At 28.1% G+C, this 18,668-nt stretch overlaps 3 protein-coding genes across 3 annotated transcripts; 2 read left to right on the forward strand and 1 right to left on the reverse strand.

The window, feature by feature from the left end:
* The first annotated feature begins 2,063 nt into the window (after positions 1-2,063).
* On the forward strand, positions 2,064-7,322 carry LOC124427230 (odorant receptor 13a-like). Its single transcript, XM_046969840.1, has 14 exons — positions 2,064-2,559; positions 2,643-2,895; positions 3,005-3,133; positions 3,241-3,331; positions 3,401-3,537; positions 3,700-3,832; positions 4,982-5,101; positions 5,306-5,423; positions 5,492-5,741; positions 5,812-5,937; positions 6,038-6,128; positions 6,696-6,832; positions 6,980-7,112; positions 7,183-7,322. The coding sequence occupies exons 1-14, from the start codon at positions 2,442-2,444 to the stop codon at positions 7,231-7,233; spliced, it is 1,887 nt and encodes a 628-aa protein (XP_046825796.1). The 5' UTR covers positions 2,064-2,441; the 3' UTR covers positions 7,234-7,322.
* Positions 7,323-10,012: 2,690 nt separating this feature from the next.
* On the reverse strand, positions 10,013-11,631 carry LOC124427526. The gene is made up of 6 exons (XM_046970539.1): positions 11,529-11,631; positions 11,377-11,429; positions 10,710-11,315; positions 10,400-10,504; positions 10,158-10,310; positions 10,013-10,081 (listed from the first exon to the last, which is right to left on the reverse strand). Exons 1-6 carry the CDS (start codon positions 11,629-11,631, stop codon positions 10,013-10,015), a joined length of 1,089 nt encoding a protein of 362 aa, XP_046826495.1.
* Positions 11,632-13,566: 1,935 nt separating this feature from the next.
* On the forward strand, positions 13,567-18,097 carry LOC124427232. The gene is made up of 12 exons (XM_046969843.1): positions 13,567-13,787; positions 13,871-14,123; positions 14,237-14,365; positions 14,473-14,563; positions 14,633-14,769; positions 14,931-15,063; positions 16,235-16,354; positions 16,559-16,676; positions 16,745-16,994; positions 17,065-17,190; positions 17,291-17,381; positions 17,963-18,097. Exons 1-12 carry the CDS (start codon positions 13,670-13,672, stop codon positions 18,041-18,043), a joined length of 1,647 nt encoding a protein of 548 aa, XP_046825799.1. The 5' UTR covers positions 13,567-13,669; the 3' UTR covers positions 18,044-18,097.
* Positions 18,098-18,668: the final 571 nt, after the last annotated feature.

Genomic DNA, 18,668 nt, shown 5'->3' on the forward strand with positions numbered 1-18,668 from the left:
CTCATCCATTGAATGAAGTTTTTGAAAAGATCAAAAAATCGAATTCAAAGGTTTTGAATGTTCATCGTATGTGATATCAGATGTCTATCATTTGAAATTAAAAAAATGTATACTTGTAAAGAGGAATTATGTGCTATATCAAGTTATGTATATACAATTTATATAATATATAAAAGAACAATAATATTATTAATAATAATAATAATACGTCGCATCATTTTTATAACATCAACGAATGTAATTTCTTTTTTAAAAAAGTAAGAGAGCGCGTAAAAAGAATAAGTCGTCTTTTAGGATTTCTCATTAAATGTTTCTTCAATAGTTCATCTATTTATATTATCTTTCAGATAAATATCTTCATTCACATTGAAAGAGATTTATTGTGTCGAATTGAGGAAAAGTCCTTCTCAGGAAGGAATGCGTGTCTAATTAGTTGAAACGACCGATTGTTGCCACATAACATGGCATAGACGTCCAAATGTTAAATACTACTTATTAACCGTAATAACAAACGTAAATATGGAAATCCTACAATTATATATCACTAGAGATTCTACTCTGTTGACTTGAACAGCTTCAAAGTTGGAAATGGATGGATTAGACGAAAAATTCCTCTTAACCTTGTATCGTTCTGGACGCAAACTTCTGAACTCTGTACACTATTTATTTACTATCATACTACACTTTGAATATATGCTTATAACTACAGAAATATGATTTACCAAGTGTAACTGCTGATACAACTATTCGCTGACGAGACATAGTAACTGCTAAATGTATCCTAACTTATAAAAGAATATTCTCGATGTTTTTCAAGCCAACCACCTGAATAATGCATCAGAAAATAAAAATAAGTTTATCAAAAAATAAGATTAATAAATTTCATTGATGTTTATTCGTTATACCCTTAAAATTCGATCATGTGTCTTGATGGTAACAATATCACTTCTTCTGGCAAATATTCTTCTTTATATATCAATAACGAGACGACTCTTTCACAATTTATTAATGCATAATTTTGAGATCAAAATCCAATATCTCACAGAATGTATTTCTATCTAACATTTCTGTCTAAGAAAAATCGAGAAGATATAAAGTGCATAGCAGCATCTATATTGTATCTTGAAAAATAAAGTCGCTGTTGTAAAATCAATCTTTTTTTTTTAAATCAATGCACAAAATATATCCAAGAATAGGTTTAAGATTTAGAATTTAGTACTAGATAAAAAAAAAGAAACAAATTTACAAGTAAGATTTAAATCTTGTTTTTTTTTTATTTAAACAACTTACATCTTAAAACATCGTACAAAAGTCCGAATCCACGTCGCATCTCAGCTTCGTTGCCATAACAAAGTTGATTTCCTTCGATATATCGAAGGAAATCGATTTAAGATAATATTACCCATATAGTACTCGAAACACATATATAATAAAATAATAAACGATGTTACTGTTTCCCTCAAAATATTTTTATCTTTCTTCTTTGAATGCTTTAATTATATGTTTTAATTTCAATTAACAATGTAAATAAGTAAATAATTGCTAAAAGTGTAGCTTAGTTCGCACAAATTAAATAAGACGTTCCCCGTGACTACGCAACAAAATACATCGCTTAGATCGATCTTTTCACATAAAAGGAAAGTGATTGAGGGATTAATTATTTCTCATAGCATGCAATCAAAGCGTGTAAATGCAGACATCTGTATAATTATCGACATCCCCTGTGACTGTTATTGATACCAAGAGAATCATAAATGATGAGACTATTATTGAACTGACTATGAGTAGCTCAGACAGGCAAAGGGGATTTCCCTATTTTAGTGTATTCTAGACATTCTATGAACGTGATGGATTTCTTTGATGGTCGTCACTACGCGATCAATAAAGGCATGCTATCATTATTGGGCCAATGGCCTTATCAATCGATTAAAACAAAATACATCGGTTTGATAATTTTATTCTTCTTAGCTGGAACACAAATTATAGCTAAGGTGCAGAATTTTCTTTGTATATTATTCGAATAGAAAATCTCACGAAATAGATTAAAATCATTGCTTCTTTTACCATACAAAAATGTAGAGTGCTATATTTAATAAGCAATACAATTAAATGAATTTTTTTTTATTCTCTTCAATTCTTGACCGCAGATATGCGCGACTGTTGCTTCGTTTAACGAAATAGACGTAGTGTTAAATGATATGTCCCCATTGATTGCCGATTCAATTGCAACAATACAATTAATAAATACTGCGACGAAAACGGAAAAGGTATTGAACTGTTATATGGTATTGCTTATAGAGTAAAATTAATTTCAGTATAATATATTAGATATGTTAGCGTTATTGTCGATTTATTTCAATTTAAAAATGAAGGAAAGGCAGACATAACTTATGTTATTATACGATTGAAGTTAATACAAAAGGAAAAATTGTTAACCACAGATGAGAGAACTTCTAAATCGTGTGCAAATAGATTATGCTTTATTCACTACAGATGGTGAAATGAAAATCATACTCGAGTATGCCGAAGATGGAAGAAAATTTACTATTATTTATATAGGTAATTAAAAATTTCAGAAAATTTTCATACAATATATTTTCACTTTATATATTCTTAATTTTCATACATCTGCATTTTTGCAGGTTTTTTTCTGGTGTCAATGCTTATTTTTATAATTCCACCATTGAGAGCTATTAGTATGAGTAGCATAAACGGTACGATAGAACGACCATTTGTTCATCACGTTGAATATTTTGTTGACTCTCAAACATTTTATTATCCTATTATATTACACTCTTGCGTAACTATCTTTATCTGTGTTTACGTAATCGTTACCGTCGACACAATGTTTGTGCTATTGGTGCAACATGCTTGTGCATTGTTTAAAGCCTTAGGGTAAAATACTATTGTTTCATACAAAAGCTATGAAAATGCATATATATATATATATATACATATATACATATATACATATATAAATAGTGTTACAAATATTATATTACAGATATCGACTACACTATATAATCGAAAATGGTGACGATATTATGGTGATAGATTTGAATCCTTCAAAATCAAATGATAAATCTTATCGGAATATTTCCGAATGCGTTCGTAGACATCGAGATGCAATAGAGTTTGTAATATTTTATTTCAATCATTTCAACAAATTTAGTATTATCTAAGAAAAATGAAAATGTTGATTGTTCACATTTATTTAAAGTGTTTGATTCTTATATGAAGGTTTGCCAATCTTTTGGAATCCTATTACTCTACGTCCCTTTTTCTTCAAGCAGGATTCAACATGATTGAACTAAGTATCACAGTCTTTCAGGTATAGTAGAATCAAGTTTTTATGTTTTTAGGCAATCAATATGTAATTCTGACAAAAACTTATGTTTAGGCTACGATAAGTGTGAACGAAACTAAAGAGCTTTTTCAACAAGTGTCTGTTTGTTACTCGACATTAACTCACATCTTGTTCCAATGTGTAAACGGTCAACGTGTTATCGATCACAGCAATCAAATGCACGAGCATCTGTAAGTAGATATATTTTATAATTCGATCATTTTATGTAGCTTTAATTCTTCAATTTTTTTTTATTTCTTTTTTTTATTAGTACATAAGTTGCTTCGATATGTAGACACAAAATGTTTAAGGAAAATGAAAATGAAGTTAACATTAATTTTCTTGGATTACAGAATAAATATGAAGTGGTATCATACATCATTACGCACAAGAAAAGTGATTTATCTCATGCTAATTAGATCACGAGTATATTGTGTGCTAACTGCTGCAAAAATGTTTAACATGTCTATGGAAACATTCAGTACTGTAAGAATCGTTGTTTCTTAGAAATCTTGTGTTAACATATATACATAATAACATCATCTCTTCTCTTTTCAAGATTGTACGGACGTCAATATCATATTTCACCGTTTTACGCTCGGCTTAATAATTTCGTAAATGACACATGGTTTAATTTTTTATGGAATCTTATGATAAATCATAAAATTATGTTTTAGAAAAATACTATAGTAAAATATTAATGCGACATTCCTGATTCTTTATTTATAAATTTCCAAATTTATTTCATGTTTTCTTATCTAAATAAACACTTTAATTGTAACTAAAATAATATTTAGTAAAAGTAGAATATTATACATTAATAAATAATAATGATTACTAAAAATAATAATCTTTGACCTGTAACAGACTTAAATTATATACACTTTTATAACTCCAATTTAAATTATTTATTATTAATTTATTGAGTATAAAAGAACCTATCTTCCGATTATCTTCGTACGATATGTAGAATGAATACAAATTTCTTTTCTATTACAATTGTTAACTTCCTGATCAATATCACCATCTACTGCAATGAATTGACTTCTATATACTAAATAAATAAGTAAATAATTGCTAGCCCCTACTTCGCTCAAATCAAATAGAGATATTCCCTTTGTGACTGAACGGCTAAATACGTCATAAAGATCGATAATCTCACGTAAAACGAAAATGACTAAGCAATTAATTATTCTTTATAGACAAGCATGTAATTATCGATATCTCTTGCGACTCTTATTGATACCAAGAGAATTCTAAATGACAAGTCTATGAATAATTCCGTGAAGAAAATAGGTTCCGGAATTGCCAGTATATTCTCGACACTCTACGAACGTCATGGATTTCTTTGATCATCGTCATTTCATGTTGAACAAAACAATGTTACGCATCTTAGGTCAATGGCCTTATCAATCGTTTAGAATAAAATGCATCAGTTATATATTTCTATTCATATTTGGTGCAACACAAATTGTAGCTAAGGTGCAGTATTATCCATGTACATATATTATTTGATTAGAAAATCTTACAAGATAAATTTGGATCACTTTTTTATCGTATGCAATTACGAATGCTATATCTAATGGACACTTTAATGTATTTGAGTTGTTTATTTTCTACGCTTCTTTATTTCAGATTTGTGCTATTTTTACTTCACTTGATGATATAAATGTTATACTAGGGGACTTGGCACCATTATTTTCCGATTTTTCTTCAGCAATTAAAATAATTAATATTGCAGTTCAAACGGAAAAGGTATATAATTAATGTATATTATTATTTTGTAAAAAAATATTTTTTTCCTCACTGTTTTGTAATTTAATAAAATAACTATGAGTAGAATTGTTAATATTACTTTTTTGGAATATTGTATGAAAACGAAAGAAAAATATATATTAACTAGTATACTATTGAAGTAAATGTATCATAAACTCCTACATAAGAAATTATTAACTGCAGATGAAAACAATTCTAAATCGTATAGAAACGGATTATAGTTTTTTCACTACAAATAGTGAAAAGGAAATTATGTCGACATATGCCGAAAATGGGAGAAAATTTACTATTTACTGTACAGGTAATTAATGCATTTTAAAACGGTTATAATAAATTTTTTATACACCATGTTTATGTGTCCTTTCGCAGCCATTTTTTTTGTGGCAATGCTACGTTTTATGCTTGTACCACTGAAGGGAATTTTTACTAAGGTGAATGATACGAGTGAACGACTAATGTTACATCACGTTGAATATTTTGTAGATATTCAGAAATATTATTATTTGATTATTTTCCAAACTTACGTTGTTTACTTTATCGTTTGTTTCTCGTTTGCTATGGTGGACACATTGTTTGTGATGTTCGTGCAGCATAATTGTGGATTATTTAAAACATTAGGGTAAAGTCCGTAACGTTCGATATATAATCTATATGATAATTAAGTATTATAATAAAAATAATTATTATAGGTATCGACTTTCTCATTTAATTGATGAGAAAGTCTTAGATGATGATGTCTTAAATCCTTCGGAATCAGAAGATAAATACTATAAAGATATTTCCTTATATGCCCTGAGACATCAGAAAGCAATAGAGTGCGTAATTTTCTAATATTTTCATTTAAAAATTTTTTATATTATTTATTCATGAAATAAAAATTTGGAGTTATTAAGAATTTTGACATTTTCTATAAAGGTTTGCTGAACTATTGGATTCATTTTATTCCAAAACCTTCTTTATGGTATCAGGACTTAGCATGCTTCGAATAAGTGTTACTGGTCTGAAGGTGTTTAGTCAAATTTTCTTTTTTAATAATCAATTGGTCATTTCTAACTATGGATGACCTTTCTGCAACACGATTCAATTATACAGTCTTATAAGAAATTACATATATCAGTTTTGGAAACAATACTATATGATACTTCAAAACCCCATAGGAAATTTCCTGTGAAATTTGACGTGCTAAATTGAAACAATATTAGCGATCAAAAAATATACATTAATTTAAAATTCAAATATAACATGAAAGAAAATCGAGAATTTAGAAAAAAATTACAAAAATCAAAATTTATCCATATTTCTTTACGCTAATGTTCGTAATAAAGCAATACTCATAATATCAATGATTGCATTATACCATCAATATTAATTGTTCTGTAGAATGCTTCTTATAGTCTGTGTATTGAACTATTCATGTCAGTTTTCCTACTGCATCGTAATAATTCTGCGCTCGTAGAGTATTGTGATATATGATAATATTTCAAAATTTGTCTAACGTGTTACATAAAAATCGTGTTCGTAGAGTATGATGTTATAAGAGATTTGCCTATGCTCTATAATATCATATTTTTAGGCTGTAATGAATGTCAACAATTTTAAACAATTTATTCAAGACATGTTTATTTGTTACACGGCTTTAATTCATGTCTACTTTGAATGTATGAACGGTCAACGACTTATCAATCATAGTAGTGAAATGCACGAACATCTGTAAGTATCTAAAAATATTTATACACTCGCTGTTTTTAAATGATTGAGTACTATCGAGTTTATTTCTGATTTGATATTAATTTGAAAGATAAAATCTTTCAGAGGATGCGGATAAAAAATGATTATTGTAATTTTTGTCGATTACAGAATAAATACCGAGTGGTATCGTACATCTTTACGAACAAGAAAAGTAATCGCTTTGATGACACTTAGATCATTGAAACCTTCTATACTAACAGCTGCAGGACTATTAAACGTATCATTGGAAACTTTTAGCTCTGTAAGAATTATTATTTTTTATCATTTTATATAAATATGTTTTCGTACTAATTTGATTTTTATTGTTCAAGATTGTTCGTACCTCGATTTCATACTTCACTGTTATGCGATCTTTTCAATGAAAATTTGAAATATGGAATTCTATCATTAATCGCTAAGATACAGAATAACACATCTACCCACCAATTAATTTAAAAAAAATGGTATTGTCAAGAATTTGTGTATATTTATTTCTATAAAATTTCCAAAGTACTTTATTAATTTATATATCTTTACATATGTTTATTGTTAGAAGCCTCAATGGAATAAAACTGAAATTAACAAAAAAGAGTAATAATTATTATCACATCATAATTTTCGATTTTTACAAAATTCAAATATAATTTAAATCCAAATATTTTCAGTGTTGACTTAAATTATAACAACCAGTCATAGTGAAATGCTAAAGTATTAAATCCGAAATAATTAAATCCAATCCATTTATTATATACAATAAGCACAAACATCTTTTGCTCTATCGTTTACTTTTGGATTAATATAACTTATTAATAAAATGGATTGATTTTGAAACAATATATTTAAGCAAATAATACTTGGCAGAGCATATTATTTCATATAAATTGAATAAGACATTCCTTTTACCTAAACGATGCTTAATTAATTAATTGTTCATCCTATAAGCGTATAAACACAAACATCTATAATAAGTATCTACATCATTTGTGACTCTTACTGTTAACAAGAGAATCTTAAATGACAAAACTACTATTGAACTAATTATATGTAGTTTAATCAAGGAATGGGCATTTCTCTCTAAATGTATTTACGACATTCTATGAATGTAATGGATTTTCTTGACAGTCGTAATTACGCAATCAATAAGGGCATACTGTTCTTATTGGCCAATGACCTCATCAATCGATTAGAACAAACTACATCAGTTTCATAATTTTATTCTTATTAATTGAAACACAGATTTTAGCTAAGGCGCAATATTTTTAAGTACACATATTATTTAAATAGAGTCCAAATACACGTCGCATCTCAGCTTCTTTGGCATAACCAGACTGATTTTCTTTTTCTCCAAGAACTTTAGCTGCTAATAGGATATCTTCGATTCGCCATCCCGGTTCAATGTAAGTTTCCGTCATAGAACCATTAGAACTGAACATAGCGGACAAATTACTCGTATCTTCTTCCTTCAAGATTTTCGCCTTCACAATTCGTTCTAATTTTTCTGGACTCCATTCGTAATCCTGGGGATCCCTTAATTTCGTTCCCTTTTCATCTTTTCTTCTTGTTTCCACCATTATCGAGGATGTAGAAATGAGTTTGCATCAGAGTCTACGTACTACAGTGATCAAACTTTTTAGAGACGATTTTATCTTCTCTAAAAAGATACACGGTTAAAGAGATCATACTTAAAAAAAAATAAAAAAAATAAAAAAATACAGAATATCGATTCATGTACTATAATTTATCTCTAATCGACTGATCCGAATTTTTAAATTTGTCAAACTCAAAAATATCTAGAAATGATTATTACTACACTAACCTATAATATACTTATATCATTACGATTTTTATTTTATCTAAAATACGAAATCGGTATGAATGAGCTTCAAACATTTTAAAAATAATTCGAACGATCGAGAATTGATCGAAGAATTAATTATTATCTAAACGAAAAACTAAATGTGACCACGCAGCTATGAACTTATTCATAATGACAGATGGAACATCGTTGACAGCGTCAATTGTATGATGATAAACAATATATAAACGTCAAAAGAAAAATGCAATTCTGTATTCTGCTTCATTTCTTAAATGTCGTGTTTCGTGAATGTCTCCTTCATCCCCATTTCTGTCCCTCTCTCTTTCTATTTCTCTTTCCTATCATAAATATGTATGCATGTGTTTAATTTATTATTAAATAAAAGTATACATCCTTACTCTAATCCGATTATTTTGATGTCTCTTTCTCGTTGTAATTCGACCAGTGTGTAATAAACTCGATGGCGCCATTGCGTATTGCTGGGTAAAATCAAATCGTTCAGTTCCTTGTTACGTTGTTCCTCTTTCAATAAATAACGCCGTGGCATCCAGTGTACAATAATAAGTCGAAAAATGTTCGAATAAGCATCGAATATGTTTGCTTTATGAATATCGGTGGATGTTTTAATCGAATCGAACACCTTGAAATCCGATTCATCTTTCGATATTTCAGAACAAATCGTTGCGGACATTGGATTTTAATAAAATAAAAAAATGGAATGTATGATGCGTTGATGAAAAAAATAAAGAAAAAACAGATGCTCGATGTTCTTCGAATGAAGAAGAACTGAAGAAAAAAGTTGTAGTTTCTGTCGTAGATGATTCGCGTGTCATGGTAACATATTTCATGAATTCATATTATTTTTTCTCATCGTATTAAACTGAGAATCACCAGATGATTATTACTCGATTCTTTTATGTATAATTTTGGATATAGAATTCAACATTATGTAGAATTTATATTTAGAATATAACTAAAAAAACATATATATATACATATAATAATTATAAATAGATGCAATATATATATATATATATATATATATATATATATATATATTTATATTATACTGTATTTTTTTATGTAATAATAAGAACGTTGAATTTATATCCATCTTTTTTATTTAAAAAGTAAAATATTAACCACAAATCATACGTTATAATAATTTTAATATAGAAAATACCCACAATGTTATATAGATGTTAATATGAATATTACATAAGAAGACCATTTTACGTTCATATCTTATATGTCATATTTTATAATATTTTATTTTTTAGAAATCATGTACCCGTATATAGTGCTTAAAATGTAACTATATTTTTAATACTTTTGAATAATTTTATTTAACGTTCATTATTATTCTCGTCAAATGTTTGCAACAAAAAATAATATGACAAGGACGTATTAAGTATCTAAAAATAAAAAACCAAAAATGGTTAGTCGAACGAGAATTAAAAATGATATGTAATTTGTAATAGCAATGTTTACTTTGATGAAAAGATCCAATGAAATAAAAAAGAGGTGACATGCTGTCAATATAATTGGTTTTTGTACCAATATAAGAAGAACACCTTTCACCAGTTTACTGTTTCCGTCTTGATACCATCTACAGCTATAAATACTTCGTCGGAATGCTTCACTCTGTATATATAAACAAAAAATTGATATTAATACAATGAAAAAGAGTTAGAAAGAGAAGAAGTACATATATTATTCGAAATGATGAATACCTCAACATTAAGAATACTTCCATACCAAGAATACAAAAATGCTTGGGTCATTTTCATCATCCCATAAATAAAAATCAGAAGAGTTTTACCTATACTTATTTCTGTCTTTTCAATGAAAAATATGTTGAGTTATCATAGCGAAATGCTAATATGAAAAGTAATATTTTTAATTCGCCATTATTTGATTAAACAGAAAAAAGAAAAGTATTGAAGAAAATGTTAATCTTATCGATGAAGATCTTTTATACTATGAAGTATTAAATAAAATATGTATCAATATCGAAATTATATATAAAGATAATTATTATACCTGAAACATTTGAAATATCAACGCACATAGGACGATAACACTGCTCACTATTAAGCACAGCACGATTGGTCCATAAACATTTTGTATGATATCACGACAACGTAAAAGTAAGATCTGTCTTTTAATGAAGTTACGTAGAATAACATCGAGCTCCTTAGATGATTTTCCAAAATTCTTGCATTCGAAACACATGGCACGTAGATCGCCACTCATTTGAAATATGTAAAATCCGTAAACCGTATCGACGCCGCTGGTCACGCAAATCACGAACCAACCGAATATAATTTCGAAAAGAAATTGCACTTGAAAAACCATGTTCGGAGTTTCATCGATCCATGGAAAAGTGGTAGGAAAGGGAAGAACGTAATGTTTGGGACTGACGTTCTTGATAACTTGATAGATGATCAATAAAAACGGTCTAAATGTATACATTAGTATTGCAAACATGGTTAAATAGTAAACAATACATGCTGGATATTTAAAAAGATTTAGCAGTGATAATACAACAGGTCGATAATGTGTTTTTTTAAGCATTTCTTCGAACATCGATTTTAAATTCAAATTCAATTTGTGTAATTGCTCTCGATATAAAAAGAACATCAGTGCCTGACAAAAAATTCAATATAATTCTCATTATTTCATATTGACGATCAAATATCTGACATACCTTCACAACTACTAAGGTAAAGCTTCCTAAAGGACTGAGTCCTTTCGATAATACTTTTACATTATCAAAATTTTCTAGACAGAATTTCAATGTACCAAAAAACATAAAGGTTGCAGATAATATAGCGAAAATTGGTAAATATCAATAGAAACATAAGCTCCCCGTATTTTCCACAGGCCATAAACCGACACATAATAGTATACGTTTTATAAAACACTCATATTTTCGATACATTGCCAGTTGTTCTGCCATCATCGAATGAGAAAAGATCAGTGATATAACGTGCGTTCAATGCCTCGTATATCGTGACAGAGTATTGCTTCTAACAAGCGATAATTGATACGATATCATATGCGATTTCTTAAATTTTCTACTCACTTCGATCCACACGTTCATCATTTATACTACTCTGTTGACTTGAACAGCTTCAAAGTTGGAAATGGATGGATTAGACGAAAAATTCCTCTTAACCTTGTATCGTTCTGGACGCAAACTTCTGAACTCTGTACACTATTTATTTACTATCATACTACACTTTGAATATATGCTTATAACTACAGAAATATGATTTACCAAGTGTAAATGCTGATACAACTATTCGCTGACGAGACATAGTAACTGCTAAATGTATCCTAACTTATAAAAGAATATTCTCGATGTTTTTCAAGCCAACCACCTGAATAATGCATCAGAAAATAAAAATAAGTTTATCAAAAAATAAGATTAATAAATTTCATTGATGTTTATTCGTTATACCCTTAAAATTCGATCATGTGTCTTGATAGTAACAATATCACTTCTTCTGGAAAATATTCTTCTTTATATATCAATAACGAGACGACTCTTTCACAATTTATTAATGCATAATTTTGAGATCAAAATCCAATATCTCACAGAATGTATTTCTATCTAACATTTCTGTCTAAGAAAAATCGAGAAGATATAAAGTGCATAGCAGCATCTATATTGTATCTTGAAAAATAAAGTCGCTGTTGTAAAATCAATCTTTTTTTTTTAAATCAACGCACAAAATATATCCAAGAATAGGTTTAAGATTTAGAATTTAGTACTAGATAAAAAAAAAGAAACAAATTTACAAGTAAGATTTAAATCTTGTTTTTTTTTTTATTTAAACAACTTACATCTTAAAACATCGTACAAAAGTCCGAATCCACGTCGCATCTCAGCTTCGTTGCCATAATAAAGTTGATTTCCTTCGATATATCGAAGGAAATCGATTTAAGATAATATTACCCATATAGTACTCGAAACACATATATAATAAAATAATAAACGATGTTACTGTTTCCCTCAAAATATTTTTATCTTTCTTCTTTGAATGCTTTAATTATATGTTTTAATTTCAATTAACAATGTAAATAAGTAAATAATTGCTAAAAGTGTAGTTTAGTTCGCACAAATTAAATAAGACGTTCCCCGTGACTACGCAACAAAATACATCGCTTAGATCGATCTTTTCACATAAAAGGAAAGTGATTGAGGGATTAATTATTTCTCATAGCATGCAATCAAAGCGTGTAAATGCAGACATCTGTATAATTATCGACATCCCCTGTGACTGTTATTGATACCAAGAGAATCATAAATGATGAGACTATTATTGAACTGACTATGAGTAGCTCAGACAGGCAAAGGGGATTTCCCTATTTTAGTGTATTCTAGACATTCTATGAACGTGATGGATTTCTTTGATGGTCGTCACTACGCGATCAATAAAGGCATGCTATCATTATTGGGCCAATGGCCTTATCAATCGATTAAAACAAAATACATCGGTTTGATAATTTTATTCTTCTTAGCTGGAACACAAATTATAGCTAAGGTGCAGAATTTTCTTTATATATTATTCGAATAGAAAATCTCACGAAATAGATTAAAATCATTGTTTCTTTTACCATACAAAAATGTAGAGTGCTATATTTAATAAGCAATACAATTAAATGAATTTTTTTTTATTCTCTTCAATTCTTGACCGCAGATATGCGCGACTGTTGCTTCGTTTAACGAAATAGACGTAGTGTTAAATGATATGTCCCCATTGATTGCCGATTCAGTTGCAACAATACAATTAATAAATACTGCGATGAAAACGGAAAAGGTATTGAACTATTATATGGTATTGCTTATAGAGTAAAATTAATTTCAGTATAATATATTAGATATGTTAGCGTTATTGTCGATTTATTTCAATTTAAAAATGAAGGAAAGGCAGACATAACTTATGTTATTATACGATTGAAGTTAATACAAAAGGAAAAATTGTTAACCACAGATGAGAGAACTTCTAGATCGTGTGCAAATAGATTATGCTTTATTCACTACAGATGGTGAAATGAAAATCATACTCGAGTATGCCGAAGATGGAAGAAAATTTACTATTATTTATATAGGTAATTAAAAATTTCAGAAAATTTTCATACAATATATTTTCACTTTATATATTCTTAATGTTCATACATCTGCATTTTTGCAGGTTTTTTTCTGGTGTCAATGCTTATTTTTATAATTCCACCATTGAGAGCTATTAGTATGAGTAGCATAAACGGTACGATAGAACGACCATTTGTTCATCACGTTGAATATTTTGTTGACTCTCAAACATTTTATTATCCTATTATATTACACTCTTGCGTAACTATCTTTATCTGTGTTTACGTAATCGTTACCGTCGACACAATGTTTGTGCTATTGGTGCAACATGCTTGTGCATTGTTTAAAGCGTTAGGGTAAAATAATATTGTTTCATACAAAAGCTATGAAAATGCATATATATATATATATATATATATATATATACATATATACATATATAAATATTGTTACAAATATTATATTACAGATATCGACTACACTATATAACCGAAAATGGTGACGATATTATGGTGATAGATTTGAATCCTTCAAAATCAAATGATAAATCTTATCGGAATATTTCCGAATGCGTTCGTAGACATCGAGATGCAATAGAGTTTGTAATATTTTATTTCAATCATTTCAACAAATTTAGTATTATCTAAGAAAAATGAAAATGTTGATTGTTCACATTTATTCAAAGTGTTTGATTCTTATATGAAGGTTTGCCAATCTTTTGGAATCCTATTACTCTACGTCCCTTTTTCTTCAAGCAGGATTCAACATGATTGAACTAAGTATCACAGTCTTTCAGGTATAGTAGAATCAAGTTTTTATGTTTTTAGGCAATCAATATGTAATTCTGACAAAAACTTATGTTTAGGCTACGATAAGTGTGAACGAAACTAAAGAGCTTTTTCAACAAGTGTCTGTTTGTTACTCGACATTAACTCACATCTTGTTCCAATGTGTAAACGGTCAACGTGTTATCGATCACAGCGATCAAATGCACGAGCATCTGTAAGTAGATATATTTTATAATTCGATCATTTTATGTAGCTTTAATTCTTCAATTTTTTTTATTTCTTTTTTTTATTAGTACATAAGTTGCTTCGACATGTAGACACAAAATGTTTAAGGAAAATGAAAATGAAGTTAACATTAATTTTCTTGGATTACAGAATAAATATGAAGTGGTATCATACATCATTACGCACAAGAAAAGTGATTTATCTCATGCTAATTAGATCACGAGTATATTGTGTGCTAACTGCTGCAAAAATGTTTAACATGTCTATGGAAACATTCAGTACTGTAAGAATCGTTGTTTCTTAGAAATCTTGTGTTAACATATATACATAATAACATCATCTCTTCTCTTTTCAAGATTGTACGGACGTCAATATCATATTTCACCGTTTTACGCTCGGCTTAATAATTTCGTAAATGACACATTGTTTAATTTTTTATGGAATCTTATGATAAATCATAAAATTATGTTTTAGAAAAATACTATAGTAAAATATTAATGCGACATTCCTGATTCTTTATTTATAAATTTCCAAATTTATTTCATGTTTTCTTATCTAAATAAACACTTTAATTGTAAGTAAAATAATATTTAGTAAAAGTAGAATATTATACATTAATAAATAATAATGATTACTAAAAATAATAATCTTTGACCTGTAACAGACTTAAATTATATACACTTTTATAACTCCAATTTAAATTATTTATTATTAATTTATTGAGTATAAAAGAACCTATCTTCCGATTATCTTCGTACGATATGTAGAATGAATACAAACTTCTTTTCCATTACAATTGTGAACTTCCCGATCAATATCACCATCTACTGCAATGAATTGATTTTGATATACTAAATAAATAAGAAAAAAATTTGCTAGCAGCTTATTTCGAACAAATCAAATTGGGATATTATTTTCTCTAACTGAACAACTAAATATGCCGCATAGACAGATAATTTCAAGTAAAAGGGAAATGGCAATAAGGAATAAATTATTCATCATAGAGAAGAGTATAAATGCAGGTATTTATATAATTTCAACATTTCTTGCGACTCTTATTGATACCAAGAGAATTCTAAATGACAAGTCTATGAATAATTCCGTGAAGAGAATAGGTTCCGGAATTGCCAGTATATTCTCGACACTCTACGAACGTCATGGATTTCTTTGATCATCGTCATTTCATGTTGAACAAAACAATGTTACGCATCTTAGGTCAATGGCCTTATCAATCGTTTAGAATAAAATGCATCAGTTATATATTTCTATTCATATTTGGTGCAACACAAATTGTAGCTAAGGTGCAGTATTATCCATGTACATATATTATTTGATTAGAAAATCTTACAAGATAAATTTGGATCACTTTTTTATCGTATGCAATTACGAATGCTATATCTAATGGACACTTTAATGTATTTGAGTTGTTTATTTTCTACGCTTCTTTATTTCAGATTTGTGCTATTTTTACTTCACTTGATGATATAAATGTTATACTAGGGGACTTGGCACCATTATTTTCCGATTTTTCTTCAGCAATTAAAATAATTAATATTGCAGTTCAAACGGAAAAGGTATATAATTAATGTATATTATTATTTTGTAAAAAAATATTTTTTTCCTCACTGTTTTGTAATTTAATAAAATAACTATGAGTAGAATTGTTAATATTACTTTTTTGGAATATTGTATGAAAACGAAAGAAAAATATATATTAACTAGTATACTATTGAAGTAAATGTATCATAAACTCCTACATAAGAAATTATTAACTGCAGATGAAAACAATTCTAAATCGTATAGAAACGGATTATAGTTTTTTCACTACAAATAGTGAAAAGGAAATTATGTCGACATATGCCGAAAATGGGAGAAAATTTACTATTTACTGTACAGGTAATTAATGCATTTTAAAACGGTTATAACAAATTTTTTATACACTATGTTTATGTGTCTTTTCGCAGCAATTTTTTCTGCGGCAATGCTACATATTATGATTGTACCACTAAAGGGAATTTTTGGTACGGTGAATGACACGAGTGAACGACCAATGTTACATCACATTGAATATTTTGTAGATATTCAGAAATATTATTATTTGATTATTTTCCAAACTTACGTTGTTTACTTTATCGTTTGTTTCTCGTTTGCTATGGTGGACACATTGTTTGTGATGTTCGTGCAACATAATTGTGAATTATTTAAAACATTAGGGTAAAGTCCGTAACGTTCGATATATAATCTATATGATAATTAAGTATTATAATAAAAATAATTATTACAGGTATCGACTTTCTCATTTAATTGATGAGAAAGTCTTAGATGATGATGTCTTAAATCCTTCGGAATCAGAAGATAAATACTATAAAGATATTTCCTTATATGCCCTGAGACATCAGAAAGCAATAGAGTGCGTAATTTTCTAATGTTTTCATTTAAAAATTTTTTATATTATTTATTCATGAAATAAAAATTTGGAGTTATTAAGAATTTTGACATTTTCTATAAAGGTTTGCTGAACTATTGGATTCATTTTATTCCAAAACCTTCTTTATGGTATCAGGACTTAGCATGCTTCGAATAAGTGTTACTGGTCTGAAGGTGTTTAGTCAAATTTTCTTTTTTAATAATCAATTGGTCATTTCTAACTATGGATGACCTTTCTGCAACACGATTCAATTATACAGTCTTATAAGAAATTACATATATCAGTTTTGGAAACAATACTATATGATACTTCAAAACCCCATAGGAAATTTCATGTGAAATTTGATGTGCTAAATTGAAACAATATTAGCGATCAAAAAATATACATTAATTTAAAATTCAAATATAATATGAAAGAAAATCGAGAATTTAGAAAAAAATTACAAAAATCAAAATTTATCCATATTTCTTTACGCTAATGTTCGTAATAAAGCAATACTCATAATATCAATGATTGCATTATACCATCAATATTAATTGTTCTGTAGAATGCTTTTTATAGTCTGTGTATTGAACTATTCATGTTAGTTTTCCTACTGCATCGTATTAATACTGCGCTCGTAGAGTATTGTGTTATATGATGATATTTCAAAATTTGTCTAACGTGTTACATAAAAATCGTGTTCGTAGAGTATCGTGTTATAAGACGTTTGCCTATGCTCTATAATATAGATGCTAATAATATATATTTTTAGGCTGTAATGAATGTCAACAATTTTAAACAATTTATTCAAGACGTTTATTTGTTACACGTCTTTAATTCATGTCTACTTTGAATATATGAACGGTCAACGACTTATCAATCATAGTAGTGAAATGCACGAACATCTGTAAGTATCTAAAAATATTTATACCATCGCTGTTTTTAAATGATTGAGTACTATCGAGTTTATTTCTGATTTGATATTAATTTGATAGATAAAATCTTTCAGAGGATGCGGATAAAAAATGATTATTGTAATTTTTGTCGATTAGAGAATAAATACCGAGTGGTATCGTACATCTTTACGAACAAGAAAAGTAATCGCTTTGATGACACTTAGATCATTGAAACCTTCTATACTAACAGCTGCAGGACTATTAAACGTATCATTGGAAACTTTTAGCTCTGTAAGAATTATTATTTTTTATCATTTTATATAAATATGTTTTCGTACTAATTTGATTTTTATTGTTCAAGATTGTTCGTACCTCGATTTCATACTTCACTGTTATGCGATCTTTTCAATGAAAATTTGAAATATGGAATTCTATCATTAATCGCTAAGATACAGAATAACACATCCACTCACCAATTAATTTAAAAAAAATAGTATTGTCAAGAATTTGTATATATTTATTTCTATAAAATTTCCAAAGTACTTTTTTAATTTATACATCTTTGCATATGTATATTGTTAG

Source organism: Vespa crabro, chromosome 10 (assembly GCF_910589235.1).
Source record: "Vespa crabro chromosome 10, iyVesCrab1.2, whole genome shotgun sequence".
In the NCBI taxonomy this organism is placed as follows: domain Eukaryota; kingdom Metazoa; phylum Arthropoda; class Insecta; order Hymenoptera; family Vespidae; genus Vespa; species Vespa crabro.